This window comes from Bubalus kerabau, chromosome 6, assembly GCF_029407905.1.
Source record: "Bubalus kerabau isolate K-KA32 ecotype Philippines breed swamp buffalo chromosome 6, PCC_UOA_SB_1v2, whole genome shotgun sequence".
NCBI lineage: Eukaryota > Metazoa > Chordata > Mammalia > Artiodactyla > Bovidae > Bubalus > Bubalus kerabau.
The window spans coordinates 22,542,827-22,569,898 of NC_073629.1; the positions used below are offsets into that span (position 1 = coordinate 22,542,827).

Sequence of the window (27,072 nt, forward strand, 5' to 3'; positions counted from 1 at the left end):
ATAAAAAGTAGAATAGTGTTGATAGGAGGGCTTCTTTTAATATTGGAGTGATGTTGGGGGTTTTAATGACAGTAAATAATTCCTTTACTGTTGCTGTTGGCAGAATATAAAGTTGAAGTTCCCTTCCACAACCAGGAAAAACTACACATTTTACAGTATGTACAATCAGTTTAACTTTATTAATGATCAGTGATTATTATATGTATAATCTGACCTGGAGCTTCTGGGGCAACATATGGCATGAAGATCTAGTTTGCTACAAACACTTGATGTAATAATCTTGGTTTTAAATAACACAATACCAGCTCAATCTATAAGATTAGAATGATGGCAAAATTAGCGATTTTGTGTGGATGGCATGCTAACTTGGGATAGCTTTTTATTTGTGGTGTTATAATTGCATCATATACTTGTTTCAAGCAGGGTATGCTCTGCATGTGTTATAGAGCATGTTGTTTTTGGGGGGAGCATTTTTTTCAAAGGTTTTAAATACTAATCCTGGTTTCTACAAGATGAATCTTTTCTAGAAGGAAACTGAATTCTATGGATCCTGCTCTCACTTGATTTAATCTTTTATTTGTGCTTTTGTGAGTCAAAGATCGTCTTGTACAGGTGCTACTGGTAGCAGATATTCAATACAAAGGTGATGTCTTTTGAAAGATCAGTGTTTTAAATCGTTGAAGAAATCTGCTTAGAATCAGTGTCTTAAGAGGTAGCAGGGTATTTATTCTCTTCTATAAAGTTTATGAACATTTGCTGATTTGAATACTTAGCAATTACAGTGTTATGTAATGGATGGTAAAAATTAATGAGAGCAAGTCCTATGTGAACATTGGATAATGGGTTCCATTTGCTGTTAGACATTCATCTGGAGGAACATCTTGTAAATTTACTTAAGCTTTGTAACATTTCTCAGAAAAATGTAATTGTTTTTACTATCCCTTCTCTATGATTAGCCCTATCATTCTTTTTTTAAAAATTACTTATTTATTTATTTATTTTTGGCTGTGCTGGGCCTTTGTTGCTGTGCATGGGCTTTTTACTAGGTGCTGTGAGCAGGGGCTACTCTCTAGTTGTGGTGCTGAGGCTTCTCATTGTGGTGCCTTCTCTTGTTGTGGACCAAGGGCTCTATGGCCAGTGGGCTTCAATAGTTGTGGCACGTGGGCTCTAGAGTGGGGCTCAGTAGTTGCAGCTCCCAGGCTCTACAGCACGGGCTCAAGGGTTGTGGTGTACAGACTTGGTTGCCATGCTACATGTGGGATCTTCCTGGATCGGAGATCGAACCCATGTCTCCTGCATTGGCAGGTGGATTCTTCACCACTGAGCCACCAAGGAACCCCAGCTCTGTCATTCTTAATATACAAAGGAATTTTAAGGAAAGGGAAGGCTGGGGGAGTTGCAGGGATAGAAGAACCCTAAAAGAAAGAGTTGATAACTTTAATTACCAAAGATACCTGAATCCTTGAAGCTATCAATATATGGTAAAGGCAGTAAGAGCCCTGGAAGCCTTTCTAGGCTTGAGCAATAAGATGGATACACAGTGGTAATTTATCTAGCATAGAGGTACTGGTAATTTGGGGCTTGTTCTACAGAGGAAGTGTTTTTTTACAAAAGACATTTTAACTTCTGAAACAAATAACAGTTGTCAAATGGTTTCTAATCAGAGAATAAGGCTGCCATAGACAGAGAATGGCATTAGCTTTCGTTTTTTCACTTTTGGTTCCAGACTAACCAGGGTGTGTGTGTTTTCTCAATGAGCTGAGTGCAGCGCCTGGATTACTATTGTAATTCTGAAAATGAAAGCTGCTCTAGTAATTTGTGTACTTTATATCATTGGGGTGAGTGTGTGCATGCTGGTGTGCTAATGTGTGTACTTTTGTGCCCTTGTATGTGTCTTGAAGTAAAAGTGATATCCAACAATTCTTGTGATTCTTTCCATCCCCTTTCTGCCAAAGTGTTTTAGCCAGTTTTCTCTCTTTGCAAATTTCATGGGGACAGTGGGATCTAATATTTTTTCCTGGTCTTTGGGAGTTGGTTTGCACATGCAGTATTAATTCAGTAACGTTTACTTTTGAGTTTTCAATGCAGGATATAATAAAGCAGTGTTATCAAAAGTGCTGAGTGCTCTGTATAATGGCTGATACATAATAAATACATTTATTTGTGGTATTAATAAAATACAGTCTTTACCTTCTGAACTTTATGTTTCTGAAAGAAGGGTAAGAAGTAGAAATGGATGAAACAAGTTCTGGATATGTATAATACAAGGTCAAATTTAGAATCAAAGTCAAGAGTGCAGAGGGCTGTGGAAGAGTCTTGTTTGGTGAGTTTAGTAAAGTCTTAATGGAGGATGGCTCTGAGGGGTGGATGGCTTCTTCATCATCAGAAGAAAAAATATGTATTGAGCCCTTTTATAAGATGCTAAATATTGTACCAGACCCCTTGCATTACTAATTTTTAATCATTTCTAGTAGTTTCAAATGTTGTATGTTCATCTGATGGTTAGTGGTTTTTTAGTGAAATATTATTTGGAGAATCTAGTTTTATTTTTTAGCTTCTGAGAATAAATATTTTTCTTCCTTTACTCAGATTTGAGTTGCGTTGCTAGCTGTGGGTCCTTCTTCATTCCCTGTGATGGCCCCTCTCTCTAATTTTCTTCACTTGGTTTATCCTTGATTTTGTAGTTTGTTACAGTATTTTCCATAGATTAATCCACATGCAAGTTCTTCATAATTTCCTTTGTAGGTGTCACATTGGAATGAGTTATTTTTCCTTACTGGGATTTGTTCTCACTGTACCATTCTATATTTAGGTTCTGGGAGGGAAGCTTACTCCTGGGAATAGAAAATAGAATCACTTCTCATTGCTTTTTCTCTTCAGTTTTTTAGGTGGTGGCAGCAGCACATCAACACAGTTTGCCGAGGTAAGTGTCCCTTTGGCTCTATGGGTCCTTTAGGCAGTGCCTCGCGCTGCAGCGGTGAGAGCGCAACAGAACCTCAGAATGTTTAAGGGAGATGTAGGCAGGAGTAGTCTTAGAAGGGTTTGTGTTCAGTAGTTGGGGCTTTGGCATGTTATTTTTAGTAAACCTTTGATTAGGTGGTATTTTCAGTTATTTTCTGCTTCTATATTGTGTATATAGTGTGCGAATGTAAAGCTTGTGTTTTTTTTTTAATAACTGTGTGCAGACTCTTAGTGGTGTGACAGTCAAGTAAAGAGCAGGGGATGAGTTATAACTGAAGTCACATTGAGGCACAGTCTACAGTTTTACACAGAGGAACTGGTTTCTAGAGATTACCTTTAATGAATATGGTAATTTGATATATGTTTTGGAATTTGGGTGCCAGATTAAGGATAAGATATTTACTTGCCTTCCAGGTCTCAAGATAGGACCTATAGTTAATTTCCAGTTCTTTATATAATGTGGGTTCTCTTACCGCGAAGCACAAACTCTGGGGCATGTGGGCTTCAGTAGTTGTGACAGGTGGACTCAGTAGATGTGGCTCTCGGGCTCTAGAGCATGGGCTCAGTAGTTGTGGTGCACAAGCTTGGTTGCCATGTGACATGTGCGATCTTTCTGAATCAGTGAGCGAGCCCATTTCTCCTGCATTGGCAGGTGGATTCCTTACCCTGGAGCCACCAGGGGAGCCCTAAGGTGTACAGTTTTAAGTGACACTCAGTACTTTTTGTTTATAAGCATTAAGAGACTATATCTCACAAGGGTAGACCCCTCTGCCTACAGAAAACACTGGTTTGCTTTTGCTCCTACTGCCATATAGTTTGGTTAGCCCTAGAAAGCTAACAGTTGCTAAAAGAAAAAAAAAAAAATTAAATCCCATAATCGGAATTTCTTTGTATTTCAGAATCACATTAACCTTTTTTGGAAATAATTCAAGTTTTGAGAACAAGCAAAACTTCTTAGTATTTATTTGTGTATAAAGTAAAACTGTATTTGCAGGTGTGTCTGAAAACTGGTATTTAGTAAGAAGCCCATAAAACCCTAAGCTTCTCTCCTTTATCCTCTGAAAATTATTTTAAGACTTGCAGCTCCCAGACTTTTTTTTTTTGCTACACCGTGCAGCTTGTAGGATCTTAGTTCCTACAAGGAACTAAGGAACAAACTAGGTTTGTTCAAACAAACCAGGGATTGAACCCGGGCCCCAGTAGTGAAAGCACCAAGTCCTAACCACTGGGCCACCAGGGAATTCTCAGCTCCCAAGATTTTTTGTGTTATTAGATATATAGTCAAGAAACTTAATGTTTGGGTAACAATCCTGTTTTAGTAAGGGTATTTTCTTTTACTTATGGTCTGTGGTACTTCCCAGTATCCGGTATTAAGCTTTTTACTTAACTCTGAACTGACTTGGTATGTGGGTTGATTAGTGTGATTCAAGATAGATTATGTCTTTAAACTCCCATTTTCTTGTTTTGATGGATGAAAAAACATTACTTAGAATTGATTCTGCTCACCAGGCATGAAAGTCTTTCCAGTTTTAGTATTTTTTTTCCTTGTGTGTGCTATTCCTGATAACACAGATCGTCACTTACTGGTTATACATATGCAGAGGAAAAACTTCATCTGATTTTCCTTAAGTGTTCTCTTTTAGGAGATGGAAATACAAGTTTTATAGTTATGACTCACTAGGAGAAGATGCATTCAGAAGAAAAATAAATATATATTTAGTCAGTTTTCTAACTTTAGTAATGCTAAATCTGACACTGCATGAGTTATCCTTCAGGTGTTGAAGTAATTTTGCCTAGTTATAGCCTGTGACATCATGTTCTTCAGGATTTGTAGCAAGGGCATGATTACACCCAGTTTTCCCTTGTCATCAAAGGGAATATTTCAGTTTTCTCCTTTTAAAATATTTTGCACTTATATAGAAAAAAACCTGTCTTTTAATATTGTACAAGTTGTCAAGGATTAAAAAAATCAGCTAAGAAGTATATATTGAGTGCACTTCCAGCACTCTGCTAGAAGTTAGGGCAAGAAACAATGTTACAGTTGCCTTGAGTGCAAGGAACTTATAATTTAGTTGGGGAGCAAGTGCAAACATATGAAACAAGTATGGATACAAGAAAGAATGTACAGAGGGTATAATAAACTTACTGTGGGGTGTATGTGACAGACAGTAGAAAGGACAGATTAGGTGTGCTGCAGTCTTTGAAAAGACTAAGATGTTTAGGAAAAGAGGTCAAATGACATAGTGATATGCCCAGATCCAGATTGCCTGAGTTTAAATCCTGGGTCTACTGCTTACTGACTGTGTAACCTGGGCAAAATTACTTAGAATTTTTCAGTGCCTCTGTTTCCTCCTTTGTAAATTGGGGAAAATAATAATACCTACCTCAGGGTTGTTATGAGGATTGAGTTGATACTTTGCCAACAAAGGTCTGTCTCGTCAGAGCTATGGTTTTTCCAGTAGTTGTGTATGGATATGAGAGGACAGTATAATATAGATGGACTATAAAGAAAGCTGAGTGCTGAAGAATTGATGCTTTTGAACTGTGGTTTTGGAGAAGACTCTTGAGAAATCCAACCAGTCCATCATAGGAAACCAGTCCTGAATATTCATTGGAAGGACTGATGTTGAAGCTGAAACTTGAACACTTTGGCCACCTGCTGTGAAGAACTGACTCACTTGAAAAGACCCTGATGCTGGGAAAGATTGAAGGCGGAGGAGAAGGGTACAACAGAGGACAAGATGATTGGATGACATCACCGACTCAATGGACATGAGTTTGAGTAAACTCTGAGAGTTGGTGATGGACAGGGAGGCCTGGCGTGCTGCAGTGCATGGGGTCGCAAAGAGTCAGACACGACTGAGCGACTGAACTGAACAACACTGAGAAGGCAGTGAGATAACATATTTAAAGTGCTGAAAGAAAAAAATGGCCACCTTGAAATTCTAAATCAAGTAAAACTGTCTTCAAGAATGAAGGAGAAATTAAGGCATTCCCAGATAAACAATAGCTGAGGGAGTTCATTACTGTATGGTTTATACCATCTATACAAGAAATGCAGAAGGGAGTCTTTCAGGCTTACTATAGACCTGTTGAGTTTACTTTCTGCAGTAGGACAAAAAAATATACATTTAAAAAATCAACCTCCTATAGATTCTTATACACAGAAAACAAAAAGAGAAACCTCTAGTGATATAAGTGTTTTCTGTCTTGAAGACTGGTAAAAACTATTTTTTTAAAAAGCCCTATTATCAAGTGTTCACCAGGATTTGATACAGTGGAAACCCTTAAACACTCATGGTGGATATGTAAATTGGTTCAACCACTTTGGAAAACAATTTGGCATTAATATAGACCATATATAAAGTTGTATAGACCACTAACAGAAACTTCCTATCTCTATAGTAGAAAACATATATAAGAATGTTCGCACTGGCTGTTTGTAATGGCAAAAAGCTGTAAATATTATGTCCTTATGTTTATTGAGGGAAGAAAAGATTTTAAAAAGTGTGACATAAAGTGTGTATGAAAATAAATGTATCAACATGTGGAGACAGAAAAGCAAGTGCTTTCATTAGGCACTTTCATATTAATTCATAAGGCACATTTTATTTATGGATGTGTGTATCTGTGGTAAAACTATTTAAGGAATGGTAAAGAACAAATTGAGGGTAGTGGTTATCCCTGGAGGTTGGAGGAGGGAGGGACATAGGGTTTCAGTGGTTTTGGTCATATGAGCTAAGAGATGGTTACATGACCATATGTTTTCTTTTTTAAAAAAATTTATTTTTACTTTTTTCGTTTGCGCTGGGCCTTCATTGCTGTGTGCAGGCTTTCTCTAGTTGACGGAGAATTGGGGCTACTCTGTCGCGGTGCACAGGCTTCTCATTGTGTTGGCTTTTCTTGTGGAGCACAGGCTCTGGGGCGTGTGGGCTTCAGTGGTTGTGGCGCGGGGACCTTGTTGATCCACAGCATGTGGGATCTTCTCAGACCAGGGATGGAACCCATGTTCCCTGCATTGACAGGTCGATTCTTATCTTCTCTGCCACTAGGGAAGTCCTGTTTTATTTTCTTACACCTCCTTTCTTGTGTTATTTTACATGTGTCAAATACTATATATTATAATAAATGTTAAAGACTATATAAAACATAAAACATCCATACAGTGCTATTGTTGAAAAGAATGATATGCCTTTGTTCTGAGTTATTCATTGCAAGCCTTTTTTTCCTTTCATGGCATTGTTTTTTTTTTTGGAGGGAGGGAGAGTGTTTCTCTTCCCACTTGAAAATGAAATCTGTTAGGGCACAAGTTCTTGTTTGCTTTTTAACATCTTGTTAACTGCTGTATTCTAATCATTCCCAGAAAGTGATTGGGACATAGTACATGCTCAGTAAGTATTTGTTGAATAAATGTGTGTGTATGTTTATAAAGCCTGGTGAATGTATGTACACATAGAGAATTAAAGATCTGGAATTCTGAAGCTTTACCAGTGAGAATAGGGGAGTGTCGCCATTGCTGTGCTGGCCCACCGTGAAGGCGCATGCTGTCAGGTGTCACAGACCGGGTGTTCACTGCCCCGCTTAACACCCCCCAACCCCCATCACTTGGGGCAAGGGCTTTAGGGCATAATTTAAAAAGGAGGACCTGAATCCAAACAAAGACACAGTCACAGCCTTTTATTGACTGAAAGGCTGGAAAGTGACTTAAATTTGTCTTACCATTTTTTTGCACTGTATTTTAATGTTTTGAAGTTTTATTTGCTTTTGTTTCATTTGGGTTTGTTTAGTTTTTGCAGTTGTTAATATAGGACCTATTTTGGGGGATGATTTCTCAGAGGTAAGCTAAGTCTTTTCATAAACTAAGGTAGTCTTTTCATAAACTAAGTCTCTTTATATTTCTTTTCTAGTCATTGTGTGTATTCATCAGATAGTTCTGTCTCTATGTCCTGTCAGTTTCTATTAGTGGAATGGTGCCTATGTTCTAGAACTATAACAAACAACAACAACAAAGTCATAAAATATAAAATGGAAAACAAAAGATTAAAATTTAACAATTCCCTCTCAAGAAAAAAAAATCTGGAATTCTGCATATCAAATTAACCTCTAAATAGTTCTTTGGAATTAGGGGTAGGGTTTGGTCACAGCTGAGAGAATGGAAGCTATATTGTACTTTGTATTTTATATTCTGCACTTGTATTTTTATAATTTATATTTATTGTATATTTTTAACTAAAAAGGGAGAAAGCATCTTTGAAAATAAATTATAAATTGGAAAAATTAGCAAAAAATAACATTATGGACAAACGTAGACAAACCCCTTAACTTTAAGAATTGATGTGACAAATTACTGGAAGGTAGATTGAGAATCAGCTTTAGCTTAATGTGCAACTGAGCTGCTAACCCTTCTCTGAGTATTTCTAAAGGAGGCTGTTGCTAGTATGGGTCTCTGGAAGAAAGATCAGTCTGGGATGGAGGAGCTGTGAGGATTTTAGGATCTAAGGTCATGTATTGAGTAGTTTAATATTTTAGTAACATACTAAAATACAATAAATAAGGAGGTTTTTTTTAACTTGATTTAAAACTTAAAAACAACATGAAAAGACCAGGATGTGACCAGAGTTATGTACTTGGTTGGATGGAGTGAAGTAAGCTGTGGTCTGTGGAACTCTTGAAATATCTGATGCCCAAATAATTTAAATTATTTTATAAATTATATATTTTATAAATATAAATTATTTATATATATATATAAATATAAATTAAATTATAAATAAAAAAATTTAAATTATTTTAGAGGTAACTTGGATTTTTTCCTCTTACTCTTTGTTTAGTGATTCCTTGGCAAAACCCAACAAACACTCCCCTTCCCCCTCGCCCCTAGACATGCCTGTCCCATGCCAATACACTTTTAGTAAAAAGTGTGTACAATAGAATGGCCTTATCAGACATTCTTGCACTGCTTTGGCACAGCTTTGACACAGTTTCGACACAGCTTCCTCATGCACCTTCTATAAGTTAAGTGTTTTATAGACATCTGTCTTCACTTTGTAGTGTTGATGCTTTTTTTTCCCCCACAAGTGTATACATCCATTTTGTTTAATCTTAAGTTATTCTATGGTAGACATGTGGATGTCATTGTTACAATACACAAGGTTATAATGTTGATCTAGATGATTGATTGTACTTAGGACAGAAGTTCATGATCAACCTTTGGTTCATGTTTTTAATTTTAGTTTGGGAAACTGGTCAGAGCCATGTGGCTATGAGCTCAGTATTAAGGTCTGGCCATTGGCTTCTTTCTATATGAAGGGAATTATTTCTTGGTATACAAAATTTTCCCCCTGTGCATACACTTGAAAGACTTCTCTTTTTTCCTCCACGAAATTGGGAAGCATACATTTTTAACATTTGGAACTGCTGAATTTTGAAGTCTTAAAAGTTAATCCTCTCTTTTTTCCCAGTATTTTTTCATCCTGTTTCCTCTGTCACCTTTTCTTGAAAAAAGTAACATGTTGTTTATTTCTGGTTTTTGCTGTAGTTCTGGGACCGTTTGGACCCCACGATGTTTTTCCAAGATTTTAGACCCTTTCTAAGTAGCAGTCTACTGGACCAAGATAACAGAGCCAATGAGAGGAGTCACCAAACTCACACTGACTTCTGGGGACCAAGTCGGCCTCCACGGCTGTCAGTGACTCAGAGATACAGATCTCGAGGAAGTACTCGTCCAGAGAGATCCCCAGCTTTTGAAAGGTGAGTGCTAAATTGTTATTTAAATTCTTTTAAGGGTAGTTTCAGTGAAGGACATACTGACATAATCTAATTGACATAATAAGATTTTCATACTTTGTGGGCAAGATGAGAATATATACGCAGAATGAAAATGAAGCCAAATTGAATGTCTGTACTCAACTAGTACCAGTTTACCAATGATGATAAACTGAAGGATGATAAAACTAATGACATAGGTCTCTAGTTAACATTTTTATTAATATTTCAGATAAATATCTAGGTGATATGTTTATCAAAGTTTCAGAAGATACTGAAAGAGATAGCAGATATATTAGATGACATTAGGATTCAAAAAGACCTCAATAGATTGCAGTGATGGAGTTAATATGAAATTTAATAGGAATATAGAGTCTTGTGACTGCAAAACGTTCACTCAGCAAATACTTATAGAGTGTCTTTTATGTTGGGATACTTCACTGGATACTGGGGATATGATGGTGAGCAAAACAGATAGTAGTCCTTGATCTCATGGATACCATTTAGTAGGAATGATAAACACTAAATTTTTAAGTGTTTGCCATGTGCATAGGATTGTGCTTTGTGCTTTTTCTACTTAGCTCATTTAATCCATGTAAAATGGTAGGTGTTGTTGCTGTTCTCATTTTGTTATTGTTCAGTTGCTAAATCATGTTCGACTCTTTGCAATCCCATGAACTATAGCATGCCAGGCTTCTCTGTCCTTCACTGTCTCCTGGAGTTTGCTCAAACTCAGGTCCATTGAGTCTGTAATGACATCCAACCATCTCACTCTCTGTCGCCCCTTTCTCAGGCCCTCAGTCTTTCCCAGCATTGGGATCTTTCCCCAGGTCAGCTCTTTGTATCAGGTGGCCATGTGTTGGAGCTTCAACTTCAGCATCAGTCCTTGCAGTGGACTATTCATGGTTGATTTCCTTTAGGATTGACCGGTTTGATCTTCTTGCTGTCCCAGGGACTCTCAAGAGTCTTCTCCAACACCACAGTTCAAAAGCATCAATTCTTTGGCGCTCAGCCTTCTTTATGGTCCAGCTCTCACATCCACACATGACTACTGGAAAAACAATAGCTTTGACTATACAGACCTTTGTCACCTAAGTGATGTCTTTGCTTATTAATATGCTGTCTAGGTTTGTCATAACTTTTCTTCCAGGGAGCGTCTTTTAATTTCTTGGCTGCAGTCACCATCCACAGTGATTTCGGAGCCCAAGAAAATAAAATCTATCACTGTTCACTGTTTCCACTTTCCTCCCATCTATTTGCCATGAAGTGATGGGATCAGATGCCATGATTTTAGTTTTCTGAATGTTGAATTTTAAGCCAGCTTTTTTTGGCTTAACGCCAGAAAAAAGTTTTTAAGCCAACTGTCCTCTTTAACCTTCATCAAGAGGCTCTTTAGTTCTCTTCATTTTCTGCCATAAGGTGGTATCATCTGCATATCTGAGTTTGTTGATATTTCTCCCAGCAATCTTGATTCTAGCTTGTGATTCATCCAGCTCAGTATTTTGCGTAATGTACTCTGCATATAAGTTAAATAAGCATGAAAACAATACACAGCCTTGGGTACTCCTTTCCCAATTTTTGAACCAATCTGTTGTTCCATGTCTGGTTCTAACTGTTACTCCTTGACCTGCATACAGGTTTCTCAGGAAATATGTAAGATGGTCTGGTATTCCAGTCTCTTTAAGAATTTTCCAGTTTGTTGTGATCCATGCAATAAAGGCTTTTGCATACTCAGTGAAGCAGAAGTAGATGTTTTTCTGAAATTCTCTTGCTGGAGTATAAAATTCTAAGAGAGAAAGAGCTGGGTCAAAGATATGACCATTTGAAAATTGATACTGTCCAATTGCCCTTCTGAAAGGCTATAGCATTATATTCTCACCAATAGTATTTGAAATGTACAGAACATCCTTATCAAACTGTTTTCAGTCTTTTATCTTTCATGATCTGATAGACAAAAATATGCTAGTAATATGCTAAATATTACTTTTTAATGTCTCTTTAATTTTTCATTTGATTAAGCTTATTTTCATATAATTATTAGGCATTTTCTTTTTTTTTTTCCCACTAATTTAAATTTTATTTTTAAACTTTACAAAATTGTATTAGTTTTGCCAAATATCAAAATGAATCCGCCACAGGTATACATGTGTTCTCCATCCTGAGCCCTCCTCCCTCCTCCCTCCCCATACCATCCCTCTGGGTCGTCCTACTGCACTAGCCCCAAGCATCCAGTATTGTGCATCGAACCTGGACTGGCAACTCGTTTCATACATGATATTATACATGTTTCAATGCCATTCTCCCAAATCTTCCCACCCTCTCCCTCTCCAACAGAGTCCATAAGACTGTTCTATACATCAGTGTCTCTTTTGCTGTCTCGTACACAGGGTTATTGTTACCATCTTTCTAAATTCCATATGTATGCGTTAGTATACTGTATTGGTGTTTTTCTTTCTGGCTTACTTCACTCTGTATAATAGGCTCCAGTTTCATCCACCTCATTAGAACTGATTCAAATGTATTCTTTTTAATGGCTGAGTAATACTCCATTGTGTATATGTACCATAGCTTTCTTATCCATTCATCTGCTGATGGACATCTAGGTTGCTTCCATGTCCTGGCTATTATAAACAGTGCTGCGATGAACATCGGGGTACACGTGCCTCTTTCCCTTCTGATTTCCTCAGTGTGTATGCCCAGCAGTGGGATTGCTGGATCATAAGGCAGTTCTATTTCCAGTTTTTTAAGGAATCTCCACACTGTTCTCCATAGTGGCTGTACTAGTTTGCATTCCCACCAACAGTGTAAGAGGGTTCCCTTTTCTCCACACCCTCTCCAGCATTTATTACTTGTAGACTCTTGGATCGCAGCCATTCTGACTGGTGTGAAATGGTACCTTATAGTGGTTTTGATTTGCATTTCTCTGATAATGAGTGATGTTGAGCATCTTTTCATGTGTCTGTTGGCCATCTGTATGTCTTCTTTGGAGAAATGTCTATTTAGTTCTTTGGCCCATTTTTTGATTGGGTCATTTATTTTTCTGGAGTTGAGCTGTAGGAGTTGCTTGTATATTCTTGAGATTAGTTGTTTGTCAGTTGCTTCATTTGCTATTATCTTCTCCCATTCTGAAGGCTGTCTTTTCACCTTGCTAATAGTTTCCTTTGATGTGCAGAAGCTTTTAAGGTTAATTAGGTCCCATTTGTTTATTTTTGCCTTTATTTCCAATATTCTGGGAGGTGGGTCATAGAGGATCCTGCTGTGATGTATGTCAGAGAGTGTTTTGCCTATGTTCTCCTCTAGGAGTTTTATAGTTTCTGGTCTTACGTTGAGATCTTTAATCCATTTTTTAGTTTATTTTTGTGTATGGTGTTAGAAAGTGTTCTAGTTTCATTCTTTTACAAGTGGTTGACCAGATTTCCCAGCACCACTTGTTAAAGAGATTGTCTTTAATCCATTGTATATTCTTGCCTCCTTTGTCAAAGATAAGGTGTCCATATGTGCATGGATTTATCTCTGGGCTTTAGGCATTTTTTCTTTTGTGAATTGTTTATTAATATCCTTTGCTTGGTTTTCCTATTACAGAATTAAAAAATTGTTTTATAGGAGTTCTCTCTATGTAGCAAAGATCTTAATCTTTTATATATTGTTTATATATTACATATTTTAGATTTCATACCATACTTGAAAGTCTCTCTCCTTATTTCATGATTTTAAAATATTCCCATATTTTCTCCCAATATTTTCTTATCTAGTGCTTTTTAGTTATAATGGTCAGAACTCTCTTGTTAAAAGCAATAGAAATTCAATTTAATATAACTTGAGAAAATTAGAATGTGTTGGTTCATATAACTCAAGTGGTTCTTGGCCATATCAGACCCAACATCTCTTCTTTTTTAGCAAATATGATATCATTTCTTATTATCCTGATTTGGAATTTATTCATAATAAAACCTATAAAATATAAGTAAAACATCTATGCCTATATTATTATTCTCCAACTAATATAGAAGAGAACTAAATACATAAAAAATATGTTTTTAAATTTATAAATACTTGGCTATGACTGATTTGGGAGACTGTGAAATACCAGATGCTTGCTTCTGTGTGGAGAATCGCTAAGAAAGTGATAGTGCCTTTCTGTCTGGCAGCAGCCATTAGGTAAACCAAGATGGGTACTTGTGTCGGTACAAGTATTAATACATCCAGGAGCTATAGAGGAGGAAGCAGTTGACCTAATGCACTTTCTTCTCAGGGTACAGTACTGCCAGCTCTCAGAGCTCTCTAAGACTGCCTGCCCCACTTGGCTTGATAAAGTGCACAGACTGGGATACAAGGCCGAGTGAGATTATGTTGTATATTAGATTTGTGTGTATTTTAGTGGCTGTAAATGCACATTTCCTAAGGATGCATCCTATGGCAGGCCTGTCCCATCAGGATGTTAAGCACTGAAAATTTGCTGAAAGCCTTCAGTCTATTGCTGAGGAGAAAGCTAGATGCCATTGTGGGGCTCTGAGAGTCGCCACATGCAAAAGAATGAAACTGCCTTATACCATTCACAGAAATTTACTCAAGATAGAGTAAAGACTTGTACATAAGACCTGAAACCATAAAATCCCTATGAGGTAACATAGGCAGCAAACTCCTTGACATTGATCTTGGTGATGATATTTTGGATCTGACTCCAAAAGCAAAAATGAACAGTGGGACTACATCAAAGGATAAAAAGCTTCTGCATGGCAAAGGAAATCATCAACAAAATGAAAGGCAAACAGCCTAACAATCTGTTTAAAAAATGGGCAGAAGATCTGAATAGACATTTTTCCAAAGAAGACATACAAATGGCCAGAAAGGACATGAAAGAATGCCAAGCATCACTAATCATCAGAGGAATACAAATCAAAACTGCAATGAAATATCACCTTACACCTGTTAGAATGGCTGTTATCAAAAATACAAGAAATAATAAGTGTTGATGAGGTTGTGGAGAAAAGGGAACAAACCCCTTTACACTTGGTAAGAATGTAAATTGGTGTAGCCACTGTGGGAAACAATGGAGGTTTCTCAAAAAAATTAAAAATAGGACTACCTTATAATCCAGCAACTCCATTCCTGGGTATTTATCTGAAGGAAACAAAAACACAAATATGAAAAGATAAATGGCATCCCATGTTTGTTGCAGCATTGTTTCCCATAGCCAAGACATGGAAACAACCTAAGGAGCCATTGACGGATGAATAGATTAAAAAAAAATTGTGATACACATATATATGTGTGTGTATGTTATTCAGCCATGAAAAAGGATGAAATTTTGCCATTTGCAACAACATGGATGGACCTTGAAGGCATTAATGCTGCATGAAATAAATCAGACAAAGAAAGACAAATACTGTATGATCTTATAGTTGGAATCTTAAAAAAAAAAAATTCATTAATCAGGTTCATAGATACAGAGAACAGATTGGTGGTTGCCATAGGGATTTTAGGGTGGGAGGTGGGTGAAATGGGTGAAGGGTATCAGAAAGGACAGATTTCCAGTTATATTATGAATAAGTCATGGGAATATAATGTACAATATGGCTGCTATAGTTAATAATGTTATTGCATATTTGAAAATTGCTGAGAGAGTAGGTCTTAAAAGTTCAAATGTTAAAAAAAATTTTAAACTGTATGGGGACGAATATTAACTAGACTTACATGATAATCATTTCACAAATACATACAAATATCAGATTTAAAAAGCTCTTTAATTTGTTAAAGCATTTTCTGCAGATTGCTTCATGAATGCATTGGGAAATTATGAAAATTAAAGTGCAGTAATGTTAGAAGACTCTTAAGTGATAGTGTATTTAATAAGATAAACAGTTTTATCTTTTACACCCCTTTATTTATTTATTTTAAAATGTATTTTCATGGAAATAGTTCTAAGGAGTAGGCCAGGAAATGGGGCCTGGGGGCGACATTAACATCATCCATACACTATTTAACATGAATCAAAGCCTGACTGACAGCTTAATCCTGAGACTGTAAAGAATTAAAAATCATGTGGAAGCTGCTCATCCCTGGCTTTATAAACACTTTCATCTTTGCTTTATCTTATTAGGGAGTTATATGTCAGTGTTTAAAATGCTGTGTGGTATGAGAGGTGTGAGATAGTCTTCAAAAGAGGGGTGTAGAAACTACCCCTGTAGATTTGTTGGTGCATATGATGAAACCTACAGCTTTATTGAGGTGCTGCAGTGCTCTGCTGGTTTATTCTCAAGTAACTGTTTTATAGTTTGGCAAGGACAAACTTTCAAATTATATTTTGATTAGAAATGTGTAGAGTGGGAAGAGGGATCTCCTAACCTTTTTCCATGATTATATGTAGAAAAATAATGAAAGTTGACCAGTGTGCCTATTTTTAGGTTTAATCCAGCATCCCATTTATATAACTGCTGCTTCTGAAAGAAAAGTTTAAAAGGCCACCATTTTTAGGAGAATTAAATAGAACTGTTGCAGGAGGGTTCTCTTACAAATGAAACAAATCCTAGTTAACCTGGTTAGCTCAGTTGACCTCAGACTTCACAATGCCTTTGAATTTCACATAAAAGATGAAGGCTTCTCATTGAATTCCATGTCTCCATGGGGTCTATGGAATCCTGAATTATATGCAAAGTAGTCAGTAGTGGTATTCACAATGGTATGTATTGAAACTGTTGGAAATTGAATAATAGGTAAATGAGGTCCACCTTTGCTTAAAAGTATATCATTGCTCAGTTCAGTTATCAATATAAGTTCTTATTTGCAATCTTACATTACCTTTTCTGTAGCTATTTTTCTCATCCCTACCCTGAAAATCCTTACCATTCCATAAACTTGCCACAGGCCATCAATTGTGTCCTCCTAAAAGCGTACCAGGAGTTCCGTGGTGCCTGATGGTTGGGATTCCGGGCTTTCACTGCTGTGGCCTGGGTTCCATCCTTGGTCAGTGAACTGATATCCCACAAGCCACATCTGTGGCCAAAAAAAAAGCATATCACCATCTTCTGTTGAATTTATTCTGTTTGCATTATGTCTTCCAGTAGAGCAGGCATCTCTTTGCTAGGGTAAATCCGAGCATGTTGGAAATATAGAAGAGAATTGTCCCAGTTCTTTCCAGTTCTGGATGTATAGAATTAAGAATAGGTAGTTTGATTTCACGGAGAAGGCAATGGCATCCCACTCCAGTACTCTTGCCTGGAAATCCTATGGACGGAGGAGCCTGGTGGGCTGCAGTCCGTGGGGTCGCGAAGAGTCGGACACGACTGAGTGATTTCACTTTAACTTTTCACTTTCATGCATTGGAGAAGGCAATGGCAACCCACTCCAGTGTTCTTGCCTGGAGAATCCCAGGGACGGGGGAGCCTGGTGGGCTGCCATCTGTGGGGTCGCACAGAGTTGGACACGACTGAAGCGACTTAGCAGCAGCAGCAGCAGCAGCAGTTTGATTTCAAAATCTAAGTGCTGATTTTCTTGAGACAATTTTTCTTCTGTTTTGTTCCAGAGTCTCAAAAGGCTCAGTTAAGTGATTTCCAGAAAACATGTTGCAGGCTCATCAAAGCTCTTGAGACGTTGGATTCCTTTGCACTAAAAAGAAACCTTAAACTGTATATTCTGATTATGTGTATGGATTTTTCAACTAAAGAATAAATGTCTGTAATTTTTTTTAATTAATATGATAGGCAGATGGTATGAGAGTGTAATATCTACCATCTCCGTCTACCACAAGCAGCATTGCTAGAGTTGTGTGCATCTGTATGTGCTCAGTCATGTCTGACTCTTTGCGACCTCCTGGACTATGGCCTGCCAGACTCTTCTGTCCATGGGATTTCCCAGGCAAGAATACTGGAGTGGGTTGCTATTTCCTACTCCAGGAGATCTTCCCCAACCAGGGATCGAACCTGTGATTGCTAGTGTTAGAATTTTCCAAAGTGGTGAAGACTTCCTGGGAAAGTGCTGGGGGCGGGAATGTATAATTTTCCCTTGATTTTCACAGTAGATGTGTTACTAGAAAATTCAGTTAATTCTAAACAGACATGCCCCAAATGAATGTCCAGGCAGGATGTTCACAAATTACACATGTTGGAAGACAGTTCCATGTTGGTCCTGGCTGTCTTCCCATTTCTTGTCAGAATGACTAGTACTGCTCCTTCCTATCTATTGAGTATGAATGGTACTACCCCATTTATTGAATCTAGCAAAACCATCTCTTTGGATTTCTCAGTTACTGTGTGGGGACAGTATTGACCACTGATGTAAATTAGATGTTCTTAGATGGAACTAAGTGGTTGGTCAGTATGTTATCATCATCTGTCTGTCTCTGTCCTCTCTTTGTTGGCATCATTATTAGATAGCTCTCCTATGTAAAATGAAAGCTAATGGTAGTTCCAAGTTTATAAGAACATTAGAGCATTCATCCCAGTGGATATGTGCCTCTATCCACTTCCAGGGAGGATTTCTGTGTTTTGTGCACATACTTCTGGTACTGAGTGGTATAATTCTCGTGCATTTTTTGAGTAATATGTCCCCTCTGAATATGAGTATATAATTATTTCTCATTATCATTTACTGAATAATCCATCTGACTTGAAATGTTACCTTTGTTATGTATACAGTTTCATATTCATCTCTGGATTTTGTATTATGATCTGATATTTTTTTGTATGCTCCGATGCCTGTGTCTTCCTGATTTACTTTCTATAATTTTGTAGTATGATTTGATACCTAGTAGTGAAAGTCTATTTCATTATTATTCCTTTTTAAAAACTGCTGAATGCTTCTCTTACATTTACTCTTTCAAATGAATTTTAAATGTAATTTGTCAATCTCTGACCTCTCTTATCCTGTTGGAATTTTGACTGGAATTCATTTATTTGGGGACAGTTGGTACTTTTTATAATATTGAAACTTCTCATCTGGACCCACGGCTCATGTCTCAATTTGTATAGTTCTTTTTTGATGTATTCAGTAAAATTTTATAGTTGCACTTAATTTTTAAACTGATTGTTAGATTGCTACCCAACACCTTGCTCCTTAATTTAGTTGTCTTATTAGCTCTAATAGTTATTCATTTTGTTTTCTAAATTTTCTAGATTAACAGGTGTATCATTTACAAATATTGATTGTATTTTTTCCCTGTGTTTATGCCTCATTATTTTTCTTATCTGTTGCATTGACTTATTATCAAAACAAAGTTACCTAATAGTTATTTTTGTCTTCTTCCTGACTTCAGTAAAAGTGAATTAGTGTTTCTTTATTAAGCATATTTGCTTTTGGTTCCTAATATGTGCACTATCACATTTATTTTATTCCTGATTTATTATGGGCTTTTAACTGAGGATGGTGAGTGATTTTATCAAATGCTGTTTGCAGTCCTGTGAAGATTGCCCTTATAGTTTTTCTCCTTTAAACAATTAGTGCATTTTATTAACTAATAGATTTTCTAACATTGAATGAACACTATGAATTCATCAGATTTTAATTAAAAACTACTTTGACAAAGAAGCATTGATCTTTTAATGAATTGTTGGAATTGATTTCTTCCTAATCTTTTTTAGGATTTTTGCATCAATTTATACGGAAGCTGGTAATTTTCTTGTATAATCTTTATCAGGCTTTGGTATCAGGGTTATTTTAGTTTGGTAAAATAAACTGGGAAATCTTGCTTTGTGTTTATGGTTGAGAATAGTTTAAATCAGGAATTATCTATTTTTTAAAGGTTTGATAAAAGTTACCTGTTATTTTTATCTGAGCCTAGCATCTTTGGGAGACCAGATCTGTTACAACCTTTTCAGTTACTTCTGGGACCAGTGGCTTAGGGTGGCATTTTATTCATTTTTGTATTCCCAGCTTCTAGTTAGTGTCTGTTTTATAGTGAATACTGTATATATTTGTGTTGAATGAATCTTCTGGAGAAAGAAATGGTAACCCACTCCAACATTCTTTCCTGGGAAATCCCATGGACAGAGGAGCCTGGCAGACTCCAGTCTATAAATTCACAAAGTCAGACACCACTGAGCACAAACACACAATACACACACTATATATTTGTGTTGAATGAATGAATAATTGTAATTATGTTTCTAAGAGGTATATGGAACATATGAATTAGTAGTAATAATAGCTAAGAGTTTGGGCCAGATAGTAGTTTGATTTACAATTGCTTTACAATTATTTGTTTAATCTTTATTATAACTCTGGATAAGTTACTATGAATATTCCATTTTACAGTAGAAATTGAGGCACAGAGAGGTTAGGTAAATTGCCTGAAGATATGAAGCCAGTTAAATATTGGAGCCAGGATATGGCAAAAATGATGATATTTGTAGTTGGTGGGATTATGAATGTTTCAAAATACTTAAAGAAATTTTAATAGTGTTCTATAGTCTTCACTATTAGGAAAAAAAAAAAAGAATTAAGCATTTGCCTAACTTTGTCAAAAATTTTCCTTCTAAGGGACACATATCAGTGTATCAGTAAGTAAAACTTAAGGAGTTTTATGTTCAATTTATTTTTTCTTTTCATTCATGTAAGTGTAAATGGAGCACATCTTTGGGGCATATTGCTCTGCCTTCTTAGCAGGTCAACCCAGATTGTTCCACATGATTGTTATTACTTTACAGTAGTTATCATTACAATGTTACCCAGTGTTTTGAAAGTACTATACAATTTCATATTTTATAAGTTTTTTATTGATTGAATTTTGGCTTGGCTTCTTCCTGATAACAGTTTGTCCTGTTGATTTGAGAAGTAGTATAACTTTTTATCCTGCTTATCAAGTTTTCTGGAGAAGGTAATGGCAACCCACTCCGGTACTCTTGCCTGAAAAATCCCATGGACAAAGGAGCCTGGTAGGCTGCAGTCCATGGGGTCACTAAGAGTTGGACACGACTGAGCGACTTCACTTTCACTTTTCACTTCCATGCATTGGAGAAGAAAGTGGCAACCCACTCCAGTGTTCTTGCCTTGAGAATCCCAGGGATGGGGGAGCCTGGTGGGCTGTCATCTATGGGGTCGCACAGAGTTGGACACGACTGAAGCGACTTAGCAGCAGCAGCAGCAGCAGCAGGTTTTCAACCTAAAATATGTTCTCCTAAAGTTAACCCTCGGAGAAGGCAATGGTACCCCACTCCAGTACTCTTGCCTGGAAAATCCCATGGACGGAGGAGCCTGGTGGGCTGCTGTCTATGGGGTTGCACAGAGTCGGACACGACTGAAGCGACTTAGCAGCAGCAGCAGAAGTTAACCCTAGATTATGGGACCATTGTTTATTGACCACTACTCAGAACTCAAATTTTGAGAATTGACTTTTTTTGTTATTTAAAAATAGTAGGTTTACTTTGTTTTGTTTTTTTGGCTTGGATTGAAAAAACAGCATTACCCAGAAATTAGCCACAGTTGTTTCTTGGTACGTAATCCTGTAGACCTTTTACATACATATATATGAGATACCTACATCTATAGAGTTGAAAAGAAATCATACTATACCTATTTTATAATTTCTTTTTTTTAATCTTCATAGATTGAATATATCTTTCAATGACTATCTGATTGGGCCCCATCTTGAGGTCTCTTAAGTCATGCAGTAAGCATTTATGTATTACTGCCAAGTGCTATTCAGGATGTTGGGCTTACATTAGTCAACAAAAGAGTGAAAAGAAAAAAAAAGATTGCCCTTGTGGAATTTAAATACTAATGGGGGATGACAGACAAGCAAAATAAACCTAATCAATAGAGTTTTAAACAGCAGTAAATGATATAGAAAAAAAAAGGGAGGAGGGAGTTTGGGAGTGTGGGAGAAGTGAAGCTTCAAAAAGTGTAGTCAGCAAAGGCCTTATTGAGAAGATATTTGAATAGACATAAAAGTAGTGAGGGAATGAGCCAGGAATGTGCCAACAAGGAGAGTCTAATGTAAAGAGAGCAGAATGGGTGAGGGAAATAGTAGGAGATGAGGTCACAGAGAACTTGTTGGGGCCGGAGATCAGGAGGTGAGTCTGAGATCATGTAGAGACTGGTAGGCTATTATAAAGGCTTTTATTCTGAGTGCAGTGGAGGTCCAGTAGGAATTTTAGGGTAGAGGAATGACATGGTCTAACTTACACCTTTAAATGATCATTGTAACTGCTGTGTTGATAATAGAATGGCGAGTGGTATGTGTGTGTACGAGGGGCACGGGGGCAAAGACAGAAGCAGAGAAACCAGTTAGGGGGCTGTTGCATTAGAGATGCCAGTGGCTTGGATGAGGGTTAGTTTAAAAAAAAAAAAAAAAGTTGGATTCTAGGTAAAGATTGACATTGGGCATGATAGGATTTGCTGGCAGATTGGATATGAGGTGTAACAGAACGAAGAGTTAAGGATGACAAAGGTTTTTGTCTGAACAACTAGAAAAATGGAGCCACCATCAGCTAAAATGGGGAATGCTAGAAGGGATAGGTTTGGGGGAGAAGATCTAAGAGTTCACTTTTGGACTTAATAAGTTTGAGGTGCTTACTACACATTCAAGTGATGATGTTGAGTAGGGAGAGATCTTGGCTGGAGATAAAACCTGGAAGTTGTTGCCTATATATGGTACTTAAATATAAAACTGGATGAAATTGCCAAAAGAGTCAAGATAGAAAATAGAAGAGCTCAGGGAATTGAGCTCTGAGCCCTCCTTGATTAGAAGTTTGGAAGGTAGGAAGAATAAGTAGAGAAGACTGAGAAGGGAGCTAGGAGGAAAACCTAGAGAGAATATAGCTCTGGAGACTAAGTGACTACTCTTGGTTTTAGCATGTATCTTCCCTTCCAGACCCTGTGGATTTATTTCTCTCTTCTGTGGGTTGCTAAAATTAAATACATAAACCTCTTCCCCCACTCCTTTTAGCTCCTATTACTTTAACAAGAAAGTGTTTGTTTAAAAAAAGTTCACTGTAAGTACTATGTATGTATCTATTGAAGATAATTTCCTGACATCAGCTCATACACTTACTGGGGTCACCTTGAGCTGCTGAGATGGAACCTGCATCTCACTTCTGGAGAGTGAGCAGCTGATAAAGGCAAAATCAGCAGCTGATCCCCTAAGGTGTCCCTGGCAATTCCAAGTATTTATATAGGGTCTGCTTTAGAGCCTCAGGGAACTAGAGTCTTTCTGTCTTTCTCTCAAACTTGATTATTACCACTTACTTATTGGTTAGTTCAAGTATGTGATTAACTGTTCTAGTTAGTCATCCCTCAGTATCTGTTGGAGGGATTGGTTCCAGGACACCCTGCGCCCCCCGGTGGTACCCAACTCTGAGAATTCGCATCTCTGATATAAAACAGTATTTGCAAACATCCTTCTGTATACTTTAAGTCATCTTTAGGTTACTGTAACAATTAATACAATGCTATGTAAATAGCAACACTTTAAACAATGTAAATGCTATATAAATAGTTGGTGGTGAACTGCAAATTCAAGTTTTGCTTTTTGGAGCTTTCTTGAGTTTCCCCCCCTCCCCTCGTAGTTTGCAGATGCAGAACCTGTGGGTACAGAAGGCCAACTGTACAGCTTCCCAATTTTCATTACACTTTGCTTTATTGCTCTTAGCAGATAGTGCGTTTTTTACGAATTGAAGGTTTGTGGCAACCCTGTATCCAACAAATCTGTCGGTGCCATTTTTTTCAACTGCATTTGCTCACTTCACGTCTTTGTGTCACATTTTCATAATTCTCATAATATTTTAAACTTTTTCATTATTGTATTTGCTGTGGTGAGCTTTGATCAGTGGTCTTTGGTGTTACTACTAACTTGCTGAAGGTTCAGATGATGGGTAGCATTTTTAAACAATAAAATATTTTAAAATTAAGGTATGTACATTGTTTTAGACATAATGTTATCACACAGTTAGTATACAACAATAAAGTGTAAACGTAACTTTTATATGCACTGGGAAACCAAAAAATTCATAAGAGTGATTTTATTGCAACATTTGCTTCATTGCAGTGGTCTGGAACCATACACCTGTGATATTGCTGAGATATGCCTTTACTAGCAAGCGAGGATATACTAGTCATTTGTTGCTGGGTAAACAGATTATACCAGAATTTAGCAATTTATGATAGAATTATTGCTCAGTCGTGTCTGACTCTGCAACTCCATGGACTATAAAATCCATAGAATTCTCCAGGCCAGAATACTGGAGTGGGTAGCCTCTCCCTTTTCCAGGGGATCTTCCCAACCCAGGGATCCAACCCAGGTCTTCCGCATTGTGGGTGGATTCTTCATCAGCTGAGCCACAAAGGAAGCCCAAGAATATTGGAGTGGGTAGCCTATCCCTTCTCCAGTGGATCTTCCTGACCCAGGAATCAAACCAGGGTCTCCTGCATTGCAGGGGGATTCTTTACCAACTGAGCTATCAGGGAACTTTTAACAACAGACATTTATCATCTCACAGTTTCTGAGGGACAGGAATTTGGGAGCAAATTAGCTAGGTGTTTTGGGTAAAGTTTTTCATGATGTTGTAATCAAAATGTCTGCAGTGGCAGCAGTAATCTGAATACTTACCTGGGATTGGTAAGATCCACTTCAAGATGGGTGAACTAACATTACTGTTGGCAGGAGGCCTCAATTCCTCACTGTGTGGACGTCTCCATAGGACTCTTTGGTGTCTTCATGACTTGGCAGCTGGCTTCCCCTAGAGTAAGTGATTCAAGAGAGAAAAAGGAAGATGGGAAAACCATAATGCCTTTTATATCCTGATCTTAAAAGACAAACGCTGTCACTTCAGCTATATTTTATCTGTAAGAAGTGAGTCACCAAGTCTAGTCCACATTCATGAGGAAGAATATTAAAGAATTTGTGTACATGTTTTTATTTACAAAATTAAAAAAAAATTTGTTTTCCTTAATTTTTTGGCCATGCTGCACGGCATGTGGGGGTCTTAGTTTTCTGACCAAATCTGTGCTCCCTGCAGTGCAAGCAGAGTCTTAACCACTGGACTGCCAGAGAAGCCCCGGACATATTTTTTTAAAACTACCACAATTTAATCTTTGGCCAGAAATTTCTCCCATGTGAGAAATATACTCACCTCCTCCCAAGACCCACCAGAAGTCTTGTCCCTTTATAGCATTAACTTGAAATCCAGGTGTCATTTACTTAGGTCTGAGTATGGATGAGGCTCTTTGGATATAGACAGAATTCCTTTTGATGTGGAGATCTAGAAAACAAAGACAAGTTTTTTACCCCTCACATATACAACATATAGTGATGGGAGAAGCATATAATAAACAGGTATAGAGATTTCTGTTTAGAAAGGGAGAAGATGTAAGGCACACAGAAGTTACTGATTCATAGCAATTTTGATGTTTGTCTGGATAAATGTTGGACAGTCCTTGATTAGGACTTCATTCTACTTCTGCCCAGGAATGCTTCTCTGTGGCTCTTGTTTCCTCCTTCCTGGCTCTTGATTCCACCCAATGAGTCATTGTTTTCCGTGAAAAGTAGTCCAAATTTGCAGCTCCATAGTTTTCTTAGCGTGCATCTTACCAATAGAATTTTGAGGGCCTAAAAGATCTCTTTTCGTTTTGTACTGCCTCTGTACTTTTCAATTTAAGCTGGTAGTGTTTCTTTTGAAAACTTTGAGTCTCCTGTGAGTATTAGTAAAGTTCATGCCGTTAACAAGAGCTACGCTCACAAGTCTTTTTTAGATACTCTTTTTTACCGTGAACTTCTGCTGGGATTGCTGAAGGACAATACTTGTTGTAGGTAGACCTGTATACTCCACCAATGTTCAAGTCCTAACTTCCTAACTTAGCTGTGAATATGATCTTATTTGGAAATAAGGTCTTTTATGTGTGTGTGTGCTCAGATGCTTCAGTTATGTCTGACTCTTTGCAACCCTATGGATTGTAGCCTGCCAGGCTCTTCTGTCCTTGGAATTCTCTAGGTAAGAATACTGGGTTGCCGTGCCCTCCTCCAGGGGAGTCTTTCCAACCCAAGGATCAAACCCGCGTCTGTTATGTCTCCTGCATTGACAGGTGGATTCTTTACCACTGAGTCACCAGGGAAGCCCCTGACAGCATCTTGATTTCAGATTTCTGACTTCCAAAATTATGAGAGAACAAACTCCTGTTGTTCTAGCTACCCAGTTTGTGGGAATATGTTATGGCAGCCCCAGGAAACTATTAATAATAGGACATCCACAGTTGTTTAATTGAATAGTTCTCTAGGCACTATCTTTCTGAGGTCTTCCCAAAGAATTTTTATAGCCACACTCTTGGCTTCTTTAACTGTTTTCTTCTGGCAATGCCCATGATTTGATCTTTGCTTGAAAACCATTTCTTTCTTTCTTTTTTTTAAAAGCCATTTCTTAATTTTAGTATCATTTGCCATCTGGAGAGTCTGGGAATTTTCAGAATGATCCAATCTTAACTCCTTTTTAAGTATTCTTCCTTAAATGTATTCCTCTTCTTTTGCATTTTAATGCATCAAGATGAAACCAAAAGGGACCTTCAACATTCCTGTCTGGAAATCTTATTAGCTAGATTATCATCCCGTTCATGAGCCATAACTTCTATTTCCCATATGATGGCAGGCTTTTGCCACTACATAACAAGGATCTCTTTCCCTCCTGTTTTCCTCACTTTCCCTTAAGTACTCACTCTTCCTCAGAAGCCATCATGCGTCTACTATTTCTTCAAGGCTTTTCAAACTTTTACTCACTCTCCTCAAAATCCTTCCAGCTCTGCCCTCTGCTGTATTCCAGAGCTATTCCCACGTTTTAGGTGTTTTTTTTTTTTTTTTTTCCCACAGCAAGCTTCCCAGGTGGCCCAGTGGTAAGGAATCCACCTGCCAGTGCAAGAGACACAAGAGACATGTTTGACCCCTGGGTCTGGTAGATCCCCTGGAGTAGGAAATGGCAATCCTCTTGCAGTATTCTTGCCTGGAAAACTCCATGAGCAGAGGAGCCTGGCAGGCTACAGTCCATGGGATTTCAGAGTTGGACACAACTTAGCATGCATGCACTCACTTCTGGGTATCAAAATCTGTATTAGGTATCTATTGCTGTATAACAATTACCCCAGAGCTTAGAGGCTTAAACAACAAACATTTATTATCTCATAGGTTCAGTGGGTCAGGAATTTGAGAGCAGCTTAGCTGGGTGGTTCTGGCCCAGGATCTCATGAGCTTTACAGTCGGTTCATTGGCCGTTGCTGTAGTTATCTGAAGAATCAATTGGGAATTACTCAGATTTTGGCAAGTTTGTTCTAGGTATTGCCAGGAAGCCTTAGTTCTTTATCATGTGGGCATTTCCACAGGATTGCTTGATATGGCACTTTCCCAGAGAAAGTAATCCATGAGAGGGTGCGAGG

General features: G+C 37.6%; 1 protein-coding gene across 2 annotated transcripts in view; it reads left to right on the top strand.

Moving 5' to 3' along the window:
* Window positions 1-27,072, top strand: part of RNF115 (ring finger protein 115) — a 59,495-nt gene that overhangs the window by 22,264 nt on the left and 10,159 nt on the right. Inside the window, exons 3-5 of one of the 2 annotated variants that reach the window (XM_055584534.1) lie at window positions 104-155; window positions 2,881-2,923; window positions 9,500-9,711. In XM_055584534.1, coding sequence (XP_055440509.1) covers window positions 104-155; window positions 2,881-2,923; window positions 9,500-9,711 — 307 coding nt within the window. The remainder of the gene's footprint in view (window positions 1-103; window positions 156-2,880; window positions 2,924-9,499; window positions 9,712-27,072) is intronic. The other variant, XM_055584533.1, reaches the window with a different exon arrangement.